Source organism: Sphaeramia orbicularis, chromosome 12 (assembly GCF_902148855.1).
Source record: "Sphaeramia orbicularis chromosome 12, fSphaOr1.1, whole genome shotgun sequence".
NCBI classification, from domain to species: Eukaryota; Metazoa; Chordata; class Actinopteri; order Kurtiformes; family Apogonidae; genus Sphaeramia; species Sphaeramia orbicularis.
The window spans coordinates 6,168,985-6,191,591 of NC_043968.1; the positions used below are offsets into that span (position 1 = coordinate 6,168,985).

Consider the following 22,607-nt stretch of genomic DNA (forward strand, 5'->3'; position numbering starts at 1 on the left):
GTACACTGAGATGCATATGTATATACTGTAAGTTCCCAAAAGGGGAAATGGAAGATGAGTAAATAAATAAATATGCACCAAACCAGACTAAAGACCATTATTATTTATCTATTTTCATTTCTTTCTTTTTTAAATAAATGCATAATAAAAAATAGGACCACTGGTCCTGTAGTCCAACAGCATATGTAAAGACATTAATTGACATTCGTTTGACCTTTCAAGGTCACTAAAGGTCAAAGGTTTTCCCCTAAAAGTGCGCTAATCAAACACGGTTATCATGAGAATTAGAATTTAAACAGTAATACTAAACGTCCGCTTTTTTAACGCCGTTTATCATTATACCGGTCATCATTACATCCCTAATTTGTCAGTTATGTTATTTTACTGGTTCAACCCACAGCTAAAATAACACTGACATCCTTGATTATTAACACCCTCAGTGTAATTTTTGGATTTCATAAATTCATCCCACAGGTCGGATCGGACCCACAGTCCAATAACAGCTGACTTCTGTGCCGTCGTCTGACAAAGAAAAACACGCTGCTTCAGAGATGATACGAGTGAGTACAGTGATTGATTTTAATGGCTTCATAAACAACTATATAAAACAGTTCATAAAAATTCATGCACTTTCAGTGTAAATTCCATTTTGAAATATAGAGGAAATTTATGTACAACAGAGTGAACCGTAACAGTGACTTCATTCAGTTTGGGTGGTTCACCAAATATACTTGGCTGCATAGAACATTGACATTATTATTGCCTACGTAGAAAATGAAATGAGAAGGTAAAGAAAAGAAAAAAAAAAAAACGAAAAGGGATGTATGTAAAAAGTCTACTTTAAGATCTAGGAGGTGCTTCTATGTGAAAGACGGCGTTTCTTTCCATCTCGCTGATTCGCACGAACTGAGACGACTAATAAGATCTAAGTGATAAAACTGAATGTTGTTAAAGAACTTTCCCTTTACCAAAAGTTACATTCTGAAAGCATTAATATGAAAGAACTATTGTACAGAAACTCACTCGTAGAACGACAAAAAAGCCTGAGTTGAATGGGAAAAGTAGAGTCATAATAAATCCAAAAAAGCCTGAGGAAAAAGACCACTGATTTACTATTTTACAAAAATTTACAACAGTATTACTGAAGGGGAGAGAAAAAAAACATGATACAAGTCGCTCACATAAAAAAAATGATTATTTTTTACAGCTAAGATATGTTATTAAATAATTCACGCATCAGGATGGAAAAAGAAAAACCTGATCAGGAAATGAGAAATGCTGTAAATGAGGTACTTCAGGTGGTGGGCCGGAGCCCAGCAGACACCTTCGACGTCGACCTGTAACGGGATTCGTGACTTCTCGCCGCTTTAACACTTAAATAAAGGTAGATCATCACATTAAGGGTGATGGAAGAGAGACGGACAGACGGACGACAGACAGACGGACGAACATGGAGAACAGTCAAATACAGGATCCAGTGTCATGGGGGGGTGGGTGGGGGTGGGGTATGAGGCAGCACTCAGGGTCGATTTAGTCCATTTCCAGAGTTAAAAAACTTTATAAAAATAACCCCCAAAAAAGAAACGACAACATAGTGCCGCGCGCCATCGAGTCCACGCAGCTTTAAACTCTTAAATAGAAAAATATGCTTTGCTTTGTGATCTGCTGCCTGGTGCGACCCGCTCCATGTGGTCCGGCTCCAGGATCTGAGATGTGCTGCAGCTGAAGCCAAAGGAGGAAGAGGACAGCCATGCTGAACTGACTGACTGACGGGTCCACAGTGCTTGGCCCAGCTTCGGCTTGCGGTCCGCAGTCCCTGTAAGGCCTCTGCTGTGTTGTGTTAGTCCGGTCTGCGGCTGCTCGGCGCGGAGCAGGCCCGGGCAGCTCCTGTTATGTTTTGCGGCCGCTCCAGATCTGCTCCGGCGTGCTCTTGTGGTCCGACGAGTAATCGAACGGCGAGCGGTGTCCCATGGGCGAGCGGGAGTCGTAGGGCGAGCGCTGGTCTCGGGGCGAGCGGGGCCCGCCGCCCGAGGCCCCCCGGCCCTGGTCCGACTGCCAGTCCGAGTGGTAGCGATAGGAGGAGCGGTGGTCCGAGTGGGAGTGGTCCTTGACGTCCAGCCGGTGGTCTCTGCTGGAGCGGTAGTCGTCCAGTTTCCTGTGCTTACTGTCGCTGTAGTACCTGCACGAAAACAAGGACGCCTTTATTTCTACGTTTACGACAACACACAGAGGACTGAACCAGGACACAGGTGGAAACACAAGACATGAGACGACTGGAAAACATACAGATCACACAGCCCGCCAAAGGTTCTAATCCGACCCCTGGGATGAAAGTCAAGGCTGTGGAATTTAGGTTCAAGTTCAGGTTTATTATTATTTTTTTTAAATCCAGTTGTTTTAGTTCAGGTTCCACATTCAGACCAAGTAAAATAACAGCAGAAGAACCGACAAAAAAGAATGACGTGATGTTGATGTGAAAAAAAAAACCCAAAACATTATGTCTATAAATAATGACAACTTCAAATATTTCTTTGTTTTATTGCAAAAAAATCACATTAAATTGTGAAACTCTTTCCATTTCCAAACTCTCCTGTACCAATAAAATGTGACTAACCTGAACAAATGTGTCCAACCTGAAATGTCTGTATTAAATTCAGTCCAGTTTGAACTCTTTTCTTCCTGTTCCTCAGTGTTTAGTGTCTTTGCAGATCTGATCCAGAATGCACATGGACTAATGAGAAGTGGAGGAAGAAGACTGAGAAAATGACACTGATTTTTCTGAAGAAATTTCAGTTTTTTCAGGTTATTAATATCTTTTTTGGATAGTTTATAAAAGTAAGTATTTTTATAATTTAATGCTTTTTTTTTGCACTAAAACACCGACATAAATGTGCAGTTGTCATTATCTCTGGGTTCTTCTGTTCTTATTTGACTGGTCTGACCCACTGCAGATCAAATTGGGCTGAATGTGGAACCTGAAAGAACAGGAGTTTGAGAACCCTGGTGTAGATAAACTAAAACTGATAAAAACAGATGGAACTATATATTGATAATTAGCACAGCTTTGACCAAGCCGTGCTAATTATCAATATTTTGTTGTCTTGTCTTGTAATGACCTAATTTGGACTAAATCCATCTATTTTTTGCAAAAATAAAGTGAATCATCAACCAACTCTAGAGGGTCCCTGGACGAGTCTGAGCGTCCCGATGACGTGCACGATTTCAGAGGGCATGGCAGTGGGCGGAGCCTCGCTGAAACTGTTTAAATGTGTGTGAAGTGCAGATGTCGAACTAATACTGTCAAGTCCAGTGTGTTGAAAGCACAAGTCAAAGCAAAGTTATAAGTAGATATCACACTGATACATATGTATATATTTATACTGTCGTTTTTTTTTTTTATTGAATTCTGAATGTGTATGGACTGTGGAAGACTCATAACTTTTATGTTTATGTATTTATAAGGGCTGTAAGAAAACATCGGTTCTCCAATATGTTGCAATATTTCATTTCACAATACTGTATCAATATTAAAAAGTACTGTATGGATATTTTTAGGTATTTATTCAAATGCAGATATTGTGGAGGTTCATTTTAGTTTTTTGTTTTTCTTGTTTGGTTATATTTTGTTTATTATTATTTAACACAGTTTTATTAAATAATGGTTCTTTGAATCATCCTAAAAGCACTTTCTTCTGTCTGAGAGGCAGATGTTCATTCCTTCGTTGGGATTGAACTCAAATCCTGTTCTGATGTTAGTTGTGAACTAATAGAATCTGAACATTTGAACAGGATCTGAAACTGGAATGTCTGTAAAACACAATTTCAGTTTGAACACAGTTTGAACATTTGCTGATAGAACATTAGATCCTGTTGGGATCAAATACAAATGTGTTTAGGATTTGGGCAGATTTCTGCTGTAATTCAATTCTTCCAGGAAATGATCTTTAAACAAAAAAAGAAACAAACCAAAAATTCCTTTAACAGTATCATGATATACCGTGATATATCATATTGTGATCCCAGTATTGTGATTTGTATCACATCACCAGATTCTTGCCGATACACAGCCTTAGTATTTCTAAGGTGGAGGTTTTAAAACAAGCCCTTTTTGGTTTTCTGCCTCTAACTGCACCTTCACTGTTTCATTCTGACTCTGATCAGTGTTCTGTGTGTGCAGAATTAATCAAAGTTCTGAGACACGATAAAAACACAGTTTTGTGCTGATGGTGTGATTACCTCCGCCAAGGAGGTTATGTTTTTGCCAGGGTTTGTTTGTTTGTCTGTCCGTTAGTGTGCAACATAACTCAAAAAGTTATGGACAGATTTGGATGAAATTTTCAGGGTTTGTTGGAAATGGGATAAGGAAGAAATGATTAACTTCTGGGGGTGATCAGGGGTGGGGGGGCCCACAGGGGGGCCCACTGATCAGCCTTGGCGGATGTCTGCGCTCTCCGAGTGCTTCTAGTTCCATTTGGTGTGTGTTCGGTGCAGGTACAGACGGTAAAAACGGGCTTCTGAGTGAATTTCAAACAGGAAGTGCTTGCATTAAAGAAAACATATCACTGTGTTTCTATTGGTGGAAAAGTGCATCACATGGACCAATCACAGACATCCATACTGTCCTGCGCATAATCTAACAGAGAACTTTTACACCAGGTCATCTCCATCTTACATGAATTTACACTTAATTCTAGTCACTTTTCAGAGACTAGGATTTTATTATTCTTCCCTATTATTTTATTTCCAGTATTTCATTATTTCTAAACTATTTTTGCACATTTGTACATGGTTGAATGAACGTTCTAAGCTGTTCAAATGTTTGTGTAATGAGCAGGATCTGATAATACATTCTATGACGTGCGTTGCTTTTACACCTGTTGGAATATTACACACTTTGTTGTTTTTTCTTAAACACACCCTGTTCCTCCATTTCTGCCTCATACATTGGTTTCTGTTAAACTCAAAGCAACAGGACAAAGGTATGCATCACTAAAGGACACCAAAACAGCATTCTTTGACTTTTTTTTTTTTACTATGACCATTTTGGTACAACCTTTTACCTGCCAACAGTCCAGTGAGTTTTATTTAACACATGGAAAACCAGGCTACATGTGGGACCATGTGACAGGACACTGGGTCTGTCCCTACAGTAAAACCCAACACAGCTGATAATCACATAGTGATGACTGGGGCTGTGTATCAGCAAGAATCTGGTGATACGATACAAATCACAATACTAGGATCATGCTACGATATATCATGATACTGTTAAAAAGGCCATTTTTTGTTTGTTTCTTCTATTTTTTTTTTTTTTTTAAAGATTTTTTCCTTGAAGAATTGAATTCCAGCAGAAATCTGCACAAATACTAAACACATTTTTATTTGATCAGAACAGGATCTAATGTTCTATCACAAAATGTTTCTAATTCTCCTAGTTTCCAAAGGAACTCCCATCTGCCACTCAGACAGTAAAAAGTGCTTTTAGGATGCTTCAAATAACCATTATTTAATAAAACAGTGTTAAATACAAATAAATAAAAAGGCAAACCATTATCATGTCTTCTGGCACTGCCCTAGACTTCAGACCTACTGGAAGCAAATCAAAGAAAGTATGGGAAAGACATTTAAAGTACAAATCCCATTCAAATTTGAAAATGTATATTTGGGCTGGAGTTCAGATGCTCTGGGTTCATCTCACAAACATATATTTAATGTTCTATTGTTAGCAAGTAAGAAAGCTCTCACCAGGAGATGGATGTCTGCTGAAGCTCCTACACTCGATAATTGGATAGGTGTGATCCATGACATTTTTGTGATGGAAAAACTCACATTTTCTTTACGACTTGAACAAGAGAAATTTAAAAAATGTTGGGCGCCTTGGATTTCATATATAACCTGAGCAGACCTGACTTTGACTGAACATAGAAGATGGTACGAACCCTCTTCCCTCAAGGTTTTTCTTTTTAAAATTTTATTTGTGTGTTTTCTTTTCTGAGTTACTCTTATGTTCACGGTTTCCTTTTGTGTTTGAATTTTCTAATACTAAATGTGCACTGTTAGGCTCTTTTTTTTTTCTTTTACATTATGATTAAGAATTCTGCCTTGTGTGTAAACATATAAATGTGTTTATGCCCTCCCCCTTTTTTTGTCTTGTTTCCTGAAGGTGTGGTTGCCTAGATGTAGTGGCTTGTTGATGTCATTTCTTTCTTTACTGTCCATAATATTTATTTATGTATTTTATTTTATTTTTTTTCTTTCTTCCTTCTTTAAAAAAAAAAAAAAAAGACAGAATGGTGTACTTGGTGTGGTTGATGTCGTATATTATTTTGTATGATTGTTCTGAATAAACATTTGAATTAAAAAAACAATAATAATAAATAAGATATAAACAATAAAGAAAAACAAAAAAAACAAAAATGAACTCCACAATATCTGCATTTGAATAAATACCTACAAATACTGATACAATACTTTTTAATATCGATACAATAATTGTGAAATGAAATATTGTGATATATTGCAGAACTCCCTTATGTGACAGGCCGTTGGCTGTGTCCGTGCAGTCCAACCCTCCCTGGTTGATAATCATATCGTGCTGGCCTGCTGCTCCAGCTCACCTGTCCTGCCTGTCCCGGTCCCTGCTGTCCGGCCTGTAGTGGTCTCTGTCTCGGTGGTCTTTGCCGTTGCTGAAGGAGGAGTAGGGTCTCTTCCTGGACTCCCCCGTCGACGTCTTGCGGTGGGCTTCGGACGAGCCGTGCCTGTCTTTGCTGCTGCTGCTCTCGTGGTATCGAGACGAGGGCTGGTGTCTGTCGGAGCTGTAGCTGTCCCTGCTGCTGTCGTCCTGGTGGGAGTTGTCCTTCAGACGCTCGATATCTGACCGACACAGACGCAGACACTCAGGGAAACTGGACCACAACTGTCCAATGATCGAACTTTTGGATTTTTATGGTTACATGATTGTTGATCTGACATCTTGAGATTTGTATTAGTTTCTGTGACTAAAATAATCAGATAAATGAGGCAATCAAAATGTTGAAATGTTGATTTTTTAAAACACTTTTAGCTAATACAGGGTTCGCACACATTTTTCAAGGTCAAATTGTACTTTCCAAGCACTTTTAAGGGTTATTTTTAAAATTTCCTTGCACAGCACCTTATCACTGGAGTAAAATATATATATCTACAAGAATACATTATTTTTTTTCACATTTTTATCACAATGATGTACATTGAATTACGCTATAAACATCTAAAATTATGTTTCATAAGCACAAAAAGTTGAGAAATTAAAAGAGAACACAAAGTTTTATCCAAAAAAGGGGAATCCACTTGGTGTTCTTCAGACACACTTGCACCGAAACAAAGATTAAGATAAAAATGTCCCTGGAGTCGACCTGAGAACACCTGCTAATTTACTGTTTGACATAAACTTTTATTTTTCTATATGTATCACCTCTCTGTAAGTAGCTTTGGCTTGAAATCTAACCTGGCAGAGTTAATATTAAAAAAATAAATTAATCATATCATATAACTGCAAGCACTTTCCAGACCTTGAAAACACAACATTGAAAATCAAGCATTTTCAAGGATTTCAAGCACCTGTGTGAACCCTGTTGATGGTTTCTTTAACCCATAAAGACCCAGGGCTACTTCTGTGTCTGTTCCAAAATAAATTTTTCTCTGTATTTAATCTTTACTTAAGTGATTTATCACCATTTATTATAATATTCTTCTCTGTATTTTGCATTTTTCACTGTAAGTCATGTATTTTCCTACAACATCTAGTTTCCTATATTTAATTTAGATGTTCATGAAAAGTAAATTCAAAGATTATATCACAAAAAAAAAAGAAGAAGAAAAAATGACTTTTTCAGCAAAGACATCAATAACTGAACTTAAACCCAGTGTGTCCATCTGCTGTCATTGATCCAACTCCATGGGTTTTACTGGTGAATCAATGTTGTAGATGATGACAGTGTTTCCATGGTAACTATGGAGCCTCCGAACGTCCAAATGGGTCATATCTGATGACCATGAAAAGATGAAGAACTGTATTTTACACCAATTATTTACATGTATTGATAGGATTAATGGATCAACAGGTATTAAATAGTTTAGATCAGTAGATGGTTTAGGTTACCAGTGGATACGTGGGTCTTTATGGGTTAAAAGCTCAATATCAGATAAAACAAAGCGTAGTTTTTAATCATTTCTTCATGTAAAATAACTGGCGTGTCACTGTCAGAGGTCATCATTTGTTATTTTGATTGATGGCTTATCTGCAATGGGGGTCGCTTATTCCCAAAATGACGGAGATTTAAATAAAGATGCATTTATCTGCATCTGTTAATTTAAAAAAAAATAATAATAAAGACAAAATGTAAACTTCTATGGACGCTAAATAAAGCAAAATGAGGACAGAGATTGAGAAAGAACGGTCAAAAGCAAGACAGAGAGATGAATAATGAACTAAAGGATCAAAAGTCGAAATTGTCAGGAAGAACGTGTAAAGAATAAAAATTCCTGAGGTGAGAAATGGATGAAAAATTCCTCGTGACTGACACGACTGGAACACCTTTGCCACTCCATCGCTCCTCAGTTAAACAGAACATCTAATAATATTGTCTGAGGGAAGCGGACTGTACCTGCATGTTTATAGCCGTGGGTGTTTGTAGTTCTAGTGTTCTGCTCCATTGCCTGTGGAAACACAAACATCACTGTTATCATCATGAAAACGGCCTCAGCTCTAAACAAACCCACAGCAGCGTTCACTCACCTGGGCGTTTTCCTGTCTTTTCTTGATTGCATGCTTATATAGCTTATGTAGCTTCCTGGCGTCAAACTCAGTGAATTTAGAAACGAATATCCACAGGTTTCTGCAAAAGACACACATTATATAGTTAATAAACCAACTAAGTCACAACTTAGTAGGTAGCAAGAAAATGGATGTTCAAAGTTTGTATAAACCAAGTGTAAAAGAACAGGGGATCTGACAGGTGTCTTTGGAATGCATTTAAGCAAACAGGCTGATTTAACCCTTTTGAGATTACCATTATAGCAGGCGTTTTTTTTTTTTTTTGGCCAATTCTTTTGCACCTTTTTCCAGGAAGAACTTATATTATCAGGCCATTTTCATAATTGTATGTAATAAATGCTTAAAACAATGTGTTATAGTAAAAACTAACAAAACAAACTTGCATTTTTTTAATCATATCTATCATGAAAAACTAGAAATGTTCCTAACGAAATTTTACGAGATTAGACGAATAAACTTTCAACTATTTTACATGTACTCACACTCACATTTTTGCTCATCTACATTATTCTCTGTCCATGTTTTTCTTATTTTTAGTTATTTCTATCCTGTGTGATAACCTTTGTTCACTTTCTGTCTAGTCGTACACAGAGCACCTCATTTCACTGCCAAAAACATCCATCATCTGTTTCTGTTACAGACACTGCTTCTCTTTCTGCCCTGGCTAGCTCTCTTTCTATAGGTTTACAAATATAGAAATATATGTACATTTATATAATATTTACAGCTAAAATAGAACTATCAATGAACTATACAAACCAGAAAAAACAGATAAAAACAATGATTAAAAAACAGCTAAACACACTAGTAGAACTCCAAAACAGCACTACCACTATTATATATAACTCACCACAAACACACTGCTAACACCTGGCTAAAATGTTGCTAAAAGTAATGAAAATCTCCCGTCTTTGTGTTGCCACATATTTCCTCCCACTCTGTTTCGAATATGCGAATGGAGTCATATTTTGTTTTCATGTATAAGTTTTTCATGTTTTCTTGCAATCTGTGTTATTCTCAAGAACTAAAGTCGGACTACTTTGTTTTGTTGCATATTCAAAATAAACTGAAAACCCCTCCACTCCACTCCGCTCTGCCTGCTCTTCCCCAGCTTCTCTCTGCTCCGCCCATTTCTATCCCTCCCACACAGGCAATGCGAACCTCTACCATAATGTGTTATTGAGGGTTGGAAAGCGCAGAATGTCAGCTTTCTGAAGCCGTTTCAATTTTGTGGATAGCAGAAACAGTTCAGGAGTTACGGTCATTTAAATGCTGTAAAGTGCCATATGTAGCGGCGGAGATACAACAGTGGTAAAAGGGTTCATACTGTTCCTAAACGCATGTTCATAAACCAGTAGGGCTGTGTATCAGCAAGAATCTGATGATACAATACAAATCACAAACTAGGATCACGATACCATATATCGCAATATATCGTAATACTGTTAAAAAGGCAATTTTTTTTTAAAAATGATTATTTCCTTGAAGAATTGAATTACAGCACACATCTGAACACAGGAACATTTTGTGATATAACATTAGATCCTGTTGAGATCAAATAAAAATGTGTTTAGTATTTGTGCAAACTGAAATTCTGTTTTACAGACATTCCAGTTTCAGATCCTGTTCAAATGTTCACATTCTACAGGGTGTTTCAAAAAAAAGTATACACTCAGAAAAATGCCTAAAAAATGAAAATGTCATAAGTTTCAGAAAATATCTATATGGTTATTGATAGACCAAGGTCTCATGCTTTCATTACCACAACTGCAGGCATAAGCCGTTCCACGTGAGTGAGCACGGTCCTTGCACTTTATTGGGATAGAAAATGGCTTGCGCACAGATATGAGAGGGATAAAACAAGATCAGACACCACAATTGGAAAGCTTAGGCAGGTGCTTTAATGATGTGTAATTTACAAGAAAATTCAGTTAACCCTTTGTCTTCCAGAAGCCTCCAAACTTTGCACCCAGGTTGAGCCATCCAGGCATGACTACGTAAATTTCTCGGAAGCTACGAAGCACTGTTTACATTTGTCAGACCACAGTCCATTTTAGGCCTGTGGAGAGCTAAGGGCAAATTGAAAATGGACTGTGGCTGTGTCTTCTTTGACAAATCAATGAACCATGGCCTTAAAAATCTGCACTTCCTGGCCTTCAAAATTACTGAACTGAACTGCTGTTTGAGTGAAGGAAGGCACACCCTGGGTGCAAAGTTTGGAGGCTTCTGGAAGACAAAGGGTTAACTGAATTTTCTTGTAAATTACACAGCATTAAAGCACCTGCTTTCCAATTGTGGTGTCTGATCTTGTTTTAACCCTCTCATATCTGTGCGCAAGCCACTTTCTATCCCAATTAAGTACAAGGACCATGCTCACTCACGTGGTATGGCTGATACCTGCCATTGTGGTAATGAAAGCATGAGACCTTGGTCTATCAATAACCATATAGATATTTTCTGAAACTTATGGAACTTTCATTTTTTAGGCATTTTTCTGAGTGTATACTTTTTTTGAAACACCCTGTATTAGTTCACAACTAACATTAGAACAGGATTTGAGTTCAATCCCAACAAAGGAACGAACATTATTTAATAAAAGAGTGTGAAATAAGAATAAATAAAATATAAACAAAAAAGAAAAACAAAAAACAAAAATGAACCTCCACAATATCTGCATTTGAATAAATACCTAAAAATATCCATACAGTACTTTCTAATATCACGATATACTGCAGAACTGATATTTTCTCACACTCCTGTAAACCAGTGGTCACATGTATGAGTACGCAGAATGAACCGACAGTGGTGTGTACTGACTTTCTCCACTGTTTGATTAGGTCGGGGTTGGAGTACTCCTTCAGACACTCGGTGATGTGATCTCCGATCTTGATGAGGCATTGTCTGGTGTGTTCCAGCTGCTCGCGCTCAGACAGGCCTTTCTCCGGTCGGTCCAGCTGCTTCAGCGCCGCCTTCACCGGCCGCATCCTCTCTTTACACTGAAACAAACACAAAGGATCCCCGCTCACATGCCACTTCATTCCTTCTCCATTTTAATTTCTAACAGCCTCCCTGCTTGTTTTGGCTTCTTTCTTTCTTTCATTCATTCAATCATTTTCTGAACCTGCTTTACCCTCACTAGGGTCATGGGGGTCACCTGGAGTCTATCCCAGCTACTTGTGGGCGAAGGTGGGGTTCACCCTGGACATTTCATCACAGGACTGAACATATAGAGACAAACAATCACTGTCACTTTCACACCTATGGGTGATTTAGATTGTAATGGCTAAATTATTTACACTACCAGGCAAAAGTTTGGACTCACCTTCTTATTTAAATGACATGAGATGGACCACAGATGGCCAACAAGTTCTCAGCATCATTTGGAACTCCTTTCAGACTTTTGGAAAACATTTCAGGTGACTACCTCATGAAGCTCATCGAGAGAATGCCAAGAATGCACAAAGCAGTAATAAAAGCAAAATGTGGCTATTTTGAAGAATTTAAAATATAAAACATGTTTTGAGTTTTGTCACATCTTTTTAAACTACATAATTCCATATGTGTTCATTCATAGTTTTGATGTCTTCAGTGAGAATCTACAATGGAAACAGTCATAAAAATAAAGAAAAACCAGGTGAGTCCAAACTTTTGCCTGGTAGTGTATATCCATGTATATCCATATATATATTTGCATGTATTTTATATATCATATAGGTTTCTAACTCTATTCCAGATGTTTTCACATGCATACACATGTCACTGTGTATTATAGAGCAGTTTTGACCTCTTCTGTGTTGTGTCCAGAGTAGACGGCCAGGCCGACACCTGGGTAGGATAGAGATGGTTTCTCACAGGGGTCTTATCTCTAAGTTCCTGGCACTAACCAAAACACTTTCGGCACACCATAATTTTCTTATGGGAGACAGAAGACTATATTGTGACTTGTATTTTTGGGTTGACACAGCTTCAGCCTTTGTCTGAGGTGTGTCTTTTCTTGGAGCTCCAATAAAGTGAATATTTATGACACTGAACGCTTGAACTGACCCTTCTTTACTGAAGACGAATTAGTAGAGTATTATTTTTCCATAACAAGATTAACCGATTAACCTATCAGTGCATGTGTTTGGATGGTGGGAGGAGCCAGAGTACCAGAGAAAATCCACGCAAACACGGAGAGAACATGTAACCTCCACACAGAAAGGACCCACCCTCATGGACTAAAAGACCCACCCCCATGGACTAAAGGTCCCACCCCCATGGACTGGTGTTGGAATAGAACCCAGGACCTTCTGTCTGTGAGGCACCAGTGCTATCCACTGCACCATGGCTTCTTTTAATGTACTTTTAATTCATGTTATTAGGGCTGCGCAATGTTGGAAAAATCTGACATTGCAATATATATTGCAAAATGAAAAACTACTCAGGAGGATGTAACAGCTGTGTGGTGCTGACGTAAAAGGTCAAATTAATTAGGTGTGTTTCCTCTTGTTGTGTCGACAGGTGGAAGACACCGTCGACACAGAACACGTGTTTCAGTTTCATCCTTCTGTAGCTGAAATAATTCTAGATAACTGACGTTGCTTTTCTTTTTGGCACTAATTCTTTGTTTTCGGTGATTTTCTCTTGTTTGTTGGCCATTTTTCTATGTTATTACCAGCAACTCACTCCATGTGCAGGGGGCGTGGTCTGCTTCGGCAAACTGATTAAGAACGATTGTGATTGGTGGATGGCTATGTGCAGTGTGTGTCAGGCACCCAGATTGAAATTAGATGAGAATACATCGAGTTTATTTGCCTCCTACGTTGCAGGACCTGCGATGTGACTATTGCGCACACGTACATTGCAATGACGATGCTCAAATGATACACTGTGCAGCTCTACATGTTATGGTTCTCTGGTGTATATCCTCAAACTTGAATAAATAAAATGTTAAAATTTACCACGCTGAAGGTCTTCTGGTCCAGTTCCTCCGACTCCTCAGACACTGGCACAGGCTCTCCACTGGCCGTAATGTGGATCGGCGTGTCAGAGGCCTTCTTTGTCCGTTCTCGTGCCTCACTCTTTATTTCGTTCTGATTAAAAAATTGAAAAAATGTCAAAACACAATAGTGTCCCGTCAGAAACTGAACTTTAATTGATTGCCATTCCAACATTTATTTCAATATAAAGTAGTTCCTTGTTTTGGATAACCCCTTATGGTCCAACTAAAGCAAAAATTAATTTTAAAAGTAGAAATGTGGGTCATTTAGCCACACTAATCTGTCAAATTGTCTCTAAAATGTACCGTCAGAGAGATTTCGAATACCGTGTTTTGACCCACAATCAATGAGAACCCAATATTCCCTTCAACTGCCTGATCGTTATCAACATTTGCACTAATTCATTTTTTGAGGCTACACCAGGTTACAGAACCTCCTGTAACCTGCAACAAAGCTCAGAGTTTTGTTTGCTTTTCAGATTAGTAGTGTTTGAGTTTAATCTCTCCACAGCAGTGAGAATCAGACTGTCAACATAGGATTTAGTGACTACAATTCAGAGCTTGTCGCAGAACAGAGGTTTGACCTTTTAACCACAGAGAAGAAAAGTAAAGAAAACACTGTGGATGTAACAAAGCATTTCAATGACTGACAGTTTTCTCTGTAGGGGTCGCTAAAACTACAGTAATGATGAAACCGCTGATGAAGAGCAAAACAAAACAGATGTACCGTACTTTCTGGACGTCTCCAACGTCTCACCATTGATTCATTGATGCTAAGCTTACGTGCAGCTGCTCTATTTCCTTCTTTGACGGCCGGATTGATTGTTAGCCCAGAAAACATAAATTATCCGCATACTTTTTGAGCCACGGGTTCACAGCGTGTGGAAGAAAGTAGCGCCTTATTGAACGGAAATTACGGTACAGTCTATTCACCATCACCTCTATCTCTGCAGACATAACACATACAGCTGGATTCTGTTTTTATATGTCTATTCAAATAGAAAACATCAGGGGTTTCATTCATAACAATGTGCTGCTTCTTATAAATTTATGAGAATATAGATATTTGATACTTGCTCAAGAATATCAAGAGAGCACAGTTGGTGTTTTATGGCCACCTTACACACACAGATATCCAGGGAATGGAGTGCACTTCAAGCAAGACTGTCATTATTTTACTCTGATGGTGGAAATTTGTTGAATTTCACAGGTTTTTTCGATGTGCAGTCATCATGAATCTGAAGACTGACCTACCGCTGCATCATTTTACTTCATTACGTTGGATTGCGACTGTACCTTTTCCGTGGCCTCTTCCTGTTTGTGCGTCTCCTGAGGCTTGGCTTCTTTCTTCTCCTTCAGGTCTTTTGACTCTTTCATGTCCCAGCTGTCCTCCTTTTTCTCCTTCTTGCATTCTTTCTTGATCTCTTTGTCTTTGACCTCCCTCTCCCCTGACGAAGAACCGTCCTCCTGGTCGTCCTCTTCCTCCTCGTCCTCGTCTTCCTCCTCCTCCTTCACCACCACCCGCTCAGTTCGGCTCCGTCTGCTCGGTGTCTTCACTGGTGTCGTCTCCTGAGGGAGTTCCAAGAAAATACAGTCAAATGTTGCACCATTAGAACAAAATGACACTAAAACACGACAGACATAATACCACCTGCCAATCATAGAGGTTAAAGGATGTTAACCCTTAAACCCCTGACGTGTCAGTGGTGCTTGTTCTGAATGTATGATTTAATTTAAATATTAATAAAAATTCTACTGTTTACTCAATAAGAAAAATTTCACGTGTTGATAGAATAGACCTTGTTCTTTCCAGACATTTGAGCATGCTCAGTGCAACCCCACCTCCTGTTTTCCTTGTTTGCAGTGTTGCCCTGATTTTCCTTTTGTTTTGTTTACTGTGTTTTTACTTAGTTTTGACCATGTAACTGCTTTTTGTAGTTCAAGTTTTTTTTTTGTAGTGGAATTTTATTTGTAGAAAATGTTTTTGTTTTTTTTTAGCTTGCATTTATTTATCCAACTGCAGTTGTAAATAACCTTTAAAATCTGGAGGTTGCCACTTGTTAATCCCCTTGAGGGTTTTTGGTAACCATCCATCACAATTTTTAACCAACATGTATTTATGTGTATGATTTTTACTATGTAAAAATAAAATAAATACATAAATATAAAAATAAAAAACAGGTGTGTGTGTGTGTGTGGGGGGGGGATCTGTCATTTAGGAAAAAAAGAGCCCAAAACAAAAACTACTGGGCCCAAATTCAAATCCTTGTTGTTGTTCAGTGTGTTCCAGTTCACAGTTCATGTTCAACATCCTAAATCTCTTATTGATGTACATTCTGGGTACCTTATTTAGTAAAAACCTGCAAAACTTCAATTCCTCTCTTTGTCTTTTTCTGTTATTCCACCCTGTTTTGACCCTAAAACACAAACACATAAACTAAGCTCATCCGACCTGGTTTACCTTTTCCTCCTCAGCATCATCGTCATCGTCTGATCTCCTGTCTGATGGAGGATCTGAGGACGGGCTCTTCATCACCTCATCAGGCTTAGCAGGCTTCAGTGTTTTGCTCTTTTTACTTCTTGGTTTCCTCTTTCGTGAGTTGGCCTGCATACACAAATAAACAGTTGACACTTGTTGACATTCAGTCCAACTTTGTCCTCATCTATCCAAGTGAAGACTCTTTAGACTCATAATCAAGAATGATGACCACTTACTGTCCCTGCTTGTTTCTGGGCTTCTTTTTTGGCCAGGTCTTTGCTCAGTAACTTGATGAGGTAGTCTGCTCGGGTCTGAAGCTGTTTCGCTTGAGGCTTCTTGTCAGGGTCGTCCGGTAGGAGCTGATTAAGAATACACAGTTAACACACAAGTGTCTGATGAAAACATTTTTCAAAAAATCCATCTGGAAATCCTCAAAACAAAACAGGTATTGAAAAATTAGTTTAAGACCTATTAACCAAACAAAAGCCTAGCTGGAAATGAGGACAGAGATGTTAATTGTAGCGTCATGGCTCTCACATTTGGTTATTTCATAGCACTAACTCCATCAGAATTCATAGAATCAAATACTGTCTGCTTGTCTCTCACTTGAGTTTCAGATTTATTCCCAAAACCAGCTGATTTTCCATGAAATCCTCATTGAATCTGATCATTTTAAGAAGTTGCAAACCAGGGAAAAAAGGAAAAGCAAATAGTTTTTTTATTAACTGCTTTGGAAAAAATAATAGATCACTGCTATTACTTACATACTTATGGTTATGAATATGAGTAGGGGTTCATTGTGTACCATGTATGTATTTTAATATACTTTTGACTTCATATGGCTGCTACCTTGGCCAGGTGTCCTTTGCAAAAGAGATTTCTAATCTCAGTGGGACTTCCTGGTTAAATAACTGTAAGAGAAGAGAGTACTATCACTGTTACGAGTTTATTACAACTTTTAATCCTAACCCTAGTGCATATTATAGTATTGTAACATAATTAGCTATTTATCATTAGACCTGGATGGATTATTATTATTACCACTCTGCTACTTGTTGTTTCTACTAGTACTTTCTGTTGTACGAATGCATGTTTTTTCCACTACTATTTTTTTTATTGTTACTGTTTTGCTATTTTCCTGTTGTATGTCTTGTGTGTGTGTTCTTTATTGTGCTGCTTTTGGAACCTCAATTTCCTAAGTGCTCTACCCAAAGGATAAATAAAGTTTTATCTAATTTCTTTTTTTAAATTCTCTTTTTATTGAAAGAATTAGCATTTTTTCACACATTGGAAAAAACAGACAAATACACAAACTATACACATCCTGAGAGTGGGTGTAAAAAAAAAAAACCAAAACAAAAATATATGCAGCAGCTCATCATACAAGATCTCAAAGTCCAAGCTAATTTCTTAATATGAAAATTCAGGTGTTTTGCTGTTATTTACATAACATGTCAAACCGTCTGGACTCACCTTGTGTGTGAGATTGAGGTCAGGATCCATCTTGATCATTTCCCAGCTCCCATAGCCGTACTCGTAAATTCCGATGAGGAGGCTGGAGTCGTCCTCTTTCCCCCAGTCGATGTCAAAGTGTGCTGCCTTTGAGTGGCATGGAATCATATACCTACAGAAACACGCAGTCACAAACAGGGCAAATGAATATATTCTGTCCTTTGTTTGTTACAGGGCTGCAGAAAATGTACATTAAAGGATGAGGCCTTAGACTAGTTCATTATATTGAAGTTAATGAGAAAGTAAACTCCTGTTGTTACATTCCTGATGTTTGTTCTAAATGTTTTTAAGGGAAGGGCACTTTGTTTCATTATATGTGAGAATGTCAAAAGATCCAGAAATTCCGGAAGAACATTGTAAAATATTTGTCTTTTAACACCACCTTCAATGCCAAATTGTGTGTTCTTGGAATATACTCAAAAGAATTTCTGTGTACAACCAAACATTCTGTATTGTTGAACTTTAAACTTGTTCAGGTGAGGACAGTTACTGCGCTCTGTTGGAGGAAGACGGATGCTCCTACATGAACAATGTGGTTGAAGGAACTTTCTGTCTCTATTGGACTGGAGAGACAAACATATATAGCAAAGGGCAAAAGGAAGGACTTTTACAAGCTCTGGGAACCATTTATGAATATCACAACTAATGGAAACATGCAATCTATATGATTTTTGAAGATGATGATCATTATTACCTTAATTTATTGTATTATTTTTTCTTTAACTCTAATTTTACTATTGATGGTATTTCTGTTATGGGGGGGACATTCTAATTTATTGTGGTGCCAGTTAAATGTGTGTGTTTGTATGTCTGAAGTGTTTGTATAATGTTAAAAAGTAGAAAGTCATTAAAGAAAGGAGGTGGCCTTACTTCTTCCTCTCTTCGGGGTCAGCAGGAATGGCCTTGTGGAGCGGAGCCAGCTCTTCTTCATGGGAGATGACGAGCTTGGCGTTTACCTGGACACCAGAGATCCTGAAGGTGGGGCCTTTCACCTTCCCTCTCCTGCCTCCTGAGGGTCAACAAGCGTGTGATCATGTTTGAGGTTTGATAAACATTTAAAATTGCTCCGAAGCATGTCACTAGAAGTACGTTTAAATGGGAATAACATGGTTTTCTTTGCTTCTGTGCATTACATCATGTAAATGCAGCTTTCACTGGATATCACTCAATGGGATGTGAACTGTGGCAGATTCTGGTGGTGTTCTTAGCTGAATTTATATTAAATTAATAATAATAATGGACTAGATTTCTATAGCACTTTTTAAGGCACCCAAAGCGCTTTACATTATTGATCCATTCTTCTATTCGCTCTCACATTCCCACTCTGGTGGTGGTAAACTATGTTTGTATCCACAGCTGTACCCGGGGCAGACTGATAGAAGCGTGGCTGCCAATTCATGCCAAACATTCACACACATTCATACATCAGTGTGAGTGACACTGGAGGCAAGGAGGGTGAAGTGTCTTGCCCAAGGACACAACGGCACATGACACAGAGTGGGATTCAAACCGCCAACCCTTCGGTTATTGGACAACCCACTCTACCATCTGAGCAATGGCCGCCAACATGTCAAGGTTAGAAGGTTTCTACATGTTTTAAAGTAAATGATGAATGCAACTTAAGGCCTAGTCGTCAGTGCAGGGTGTACCGTTCTGGGTCATGGATGATGCTCCTGATATGAACCCAGAACAATACAGATGACTGGGGTTACTGAGGGCTTTATACTAAAGGGTTATGTTTTTATAATGCCAAAAGGTCCTCATTTCAGTGTTTTCTTGAACTTGAAAAACTATTACCAACAGACTACAGTTAAAGTTAACAAAAAAAATCAAAGTTTTAAAACCATCTCAGGTCCAGGGGCGGTTTGCACTAGTGCTGATCGGTCCCATGTTTGCTGAAATTGCAGACTGATCCTTTAAGAAGCCTTGAACTAAGGTGGCTTTATTTAAGACCTGTCAAAATGTACATATCAGGCCTTAACTCTTTCAATGCCATGGGCCGATTAAATCGGCTTTACGAATACAACCTTTAAAGTGCCACGGGCCGATCAGATCGGCTTTGGAGAACACGCCATATTTGTGTACAAACAAACCATCCACCCCCATTTCTTTCTCACATTTCGATGACGTTCTTTCTGTGTCCCCCTTTTGAGACCAATCAGACGGGAATTTGAGGTCACGCGACCGAATAATATTTTTATATCTTTTTAATGTTTCTTATTCTCCGGTGTTTCATCAGAGGGAGCCCTCCATGCCGGGGGGCGGCTGTGGACTCCGGGGGCTGTGGCGCCTTCTCTCACTGGGGTCCGCTCCTTTCTGGTGGGTGGGGGTCCCAGTTGGCCCTCTACCACTAGTTGGGATGCGGGGCTGTGTTGCTGGTGCCTGGTCACCGGGGTCGGCGGCTGCCTCCTGGTGCGGATGGCTCCCTGAGACAGCGCCTCCTAAACTGATGTTTTACTTTTACTTGTACATTTTTGTTCTGGTCTACCCGTGCTCAGTCAGTCTTCTGAAGTATGTGTGAGCTTGTGGGTTTGCATGTATATGTGTGTGTGTGTGTGTGTGTGCACGGGTGAGTGTGGGTGGGGGGCGGTACTGATTTTTAAACTGATATGTAAAGCACTTTGTGCTACAGTTTTTAATGTATGAAAAGTGCTATATGAATAAAGATTATTATGATTATTATTATCATTATAAATTATGCAAATTACGATCAATAATGAATTGGCTGCGTCCGGTGCGTTTTGAATCTAATCAGCAATCGGTCGGATGTTACTGAGCGGTTTCCTGCAGGATTCTTCAAATATTATAAAAACGACGCGAAATACTGAAAAACGGCCAAATTCTGTGGCACTTTTAAGGCTTATTAGCCCCTTAACTGTCTGACACCGAAAGAGTTAAAATGCAGATAAGTGGATTTTGCCCCACATGAAACCCATGAAATCTTCTAAATGAACTTTTCATTTCATCCCCTTTGTCTCTCCTCTCATTTCCTGTTGGTACAAAATACCTGTTTGAACATTCTTTGGGACTATCCATGATCAAAAACGCATATTAACACAAACCCTTTACTACATGGATGTCTACACTGCATACTTCCTGTTCTCTGTACCTGATGTCTTTTCTGGTCCACACGGGTTTTCTCGTAGTGTTCTCACACAGCCATTGTGAACGGTCTCTGCCAGACGTTTCAAGTCATGTTCAGACTTATCCACAAGTTCAGCGTCACGAGCAATTGCATCCAACCTGAGAAAAAAGAAACCAGTGAACACAGCTGTAGAGCAAACCAACGCTGTGTTAATAGGAGAGGGGAAAGTCCAGCTTACCGTTCCAGTGGTCCTCCAAATTTTTTGTAACTCTTTACAAACCTGTAAACAGAACAAAAATATTTTAACAGGAATATGTGGGTTGGAGCCGATAAATGACTGAAGTAAATCCTACTAGTTAAAAGAATCACCTCCGAATCTCAGCATCACTGAAGCCTTTGATGTTTTCCCGTGGAATGGTCCGAGGCCGCCCTCGCTTCTTTGGCCTCTTTCGATCTGAGGTGGAGTCACTGTCTGACCCAGAGTATCTCCTGTTTCTGCTCTGTCGGCCCTCACTCGCGTTAAAGCTTATCTGTTTTACAAAACAAGACCAAGGAAGCTTGTGAAGAACATTAAAAAAAACAAACAAACAAAACACTGAAATGCCCTCTCTTTAGTAAAGGGTTCATACATATTTTTCAAGGTTAAATTCAAGCACTTTTAAAGGTCATTTTCAAAATTTTCCAGCACAGCACTTTATCACTAGGGTAAAATACATATTTACTGGAATACATAAACAAATTTTTCATACTTTTTTCATTTTTTGTTTTTTATCACAATGACGTACATTGTATTGTGTTATTAACATTTACAATTATGTTTCATAAGAGCAAAAAGTTTAGAAATTAAAAAAGAACACAAAGTTTTATTCAAAAAGGGAAGCCACTCTTGAGGCACACTCTCACTGAGCCAAAGATTAAGTTAAAAATGTACCTGAAGTCGACCTGAGAACACCTGGCAATTTTGTTTTTTGACATTAAGTTCCATTTTTCAAACTGTTTCACCTCTGTAAGTAGCTTTGGCTTAAGTTAATATTAAAAATCAATCAATCACATCACAGAGTTATAATTTCAAGCACTTAAACTAAAATCCAAGCTCTTTTCAGACCTTGAAAGCACAATATTGAAAATCAAGCATTTTCAAGGATTTGAAGCACCTGTACAAACCCAGTTTGTAAAATTGAACCCATAGGCTGAATGTTTGACTTGTTACCTGTTTGGCACAGTTTCTCATGCGTGGCAACATGTATATTTCCTCCAGCTCCTTCTGTCTCTCCTCCTCCTCCATTCTCCTCCTCTGCTCCTCAGGAATGATATCGTCCCAACTCCGCTGGCTACGTTCAGAGTCGATATCTATTTCTTCATCTTCCATCATGGAGAAGTTCGCCACCTGCACAGTAAGAAACGCAGCATGCAAAAGTTAGGTCACAACAGATGGAGTCTTATGGCACAGACTCATCAAGCTATGCTTTATTAGACAGTACATATTCAGTTTTAATAACAATTTGAAATTTATATAAATACTGAATTTCTATTTTTCTCTACATTTCATTTTTCTACCCTTTTTTTTTCTGCGCTTGTGTGTTGTATGTTGCTGCTGTTAAACTGTGAAATTTCCCCATGGTGGGATAAATAAAGTCATATCTTAACTTACATTACAACATTTCATTACCTAAGGACCTAAACTACACTCTGGAAAGTAGCCGTTTTTGTGGTGTTAAAATATTCATTTTCACTAAAA

General features: G+C 38.6%; 1 protein-coding gene across 2 annotated transcripts in view; it reads right to left on the reverse strand.

Moving 5' to 3' along the window:
- Positions 1–554: 554 nt before the first annotated feature.
- Positions 555–22,607, reverse strand: part of chd1 (chromodomain helicase DNA binding protein 1) — a 41,430-nt gene continuing 19,377 nt past the window's right edge. For both annotated transcript variants that reach the window (XM_030149285.1, XM_030149286.1), the window contains exons 22-36: positions 22,080–22,256; positions 21,239–21,399; positions 21,108–21,149; positions 20,894–21,027; positions 18,655–18,793; positions 17,746–17,896; positions 16,509–16,631; positions 16,255–16,398; positions 15,090–15,362; positions 13,756–13,887; positions 11,633–11,811; positions 8,777–8,876; positions 8,646–8,697; positions 6,618–6,873; positions 555–2,179 (exon numbers count right to left, since the gene is read on the reverse strand). In XM_030149285.1, the coding sequence (XP_030005145.1) occupies positions 1,891–2,179; positions 6,618–6,873; positions 8,646–8,697; positions 8,777–8,876; positions 11,633–11,811; positions 13,756–13,887; positions 15,090–15,362; positions 16,255–16,398; positions 16,509–16,631; positions 17,746–17,896; positions 18,655–18,793; positions 20,894–21,027; positions 21,108–21,149; positions 21,239–21,399; positions 22,080–22,256 (2,352 nt within the window). In that variant the 3' untranslated portion in view covers positions 555–1,890. The remainder of the gene's footprint in view (positions 2,180–6,617; positions 6,874–8,645; positions 8,698–8,776; positions 8,877–11,632; positions 11,812–13,755; positions 13,888–15,089; positions 15,363–16,254; positions 16,399–16,508; positions 16,632–17,745; positions 17,897–18,654; positions 18,794–20,893; positions 21,028–21,107; positions 21,150–21,238; positions 21,400–22,079; positions 22,257–22,607) is intronic.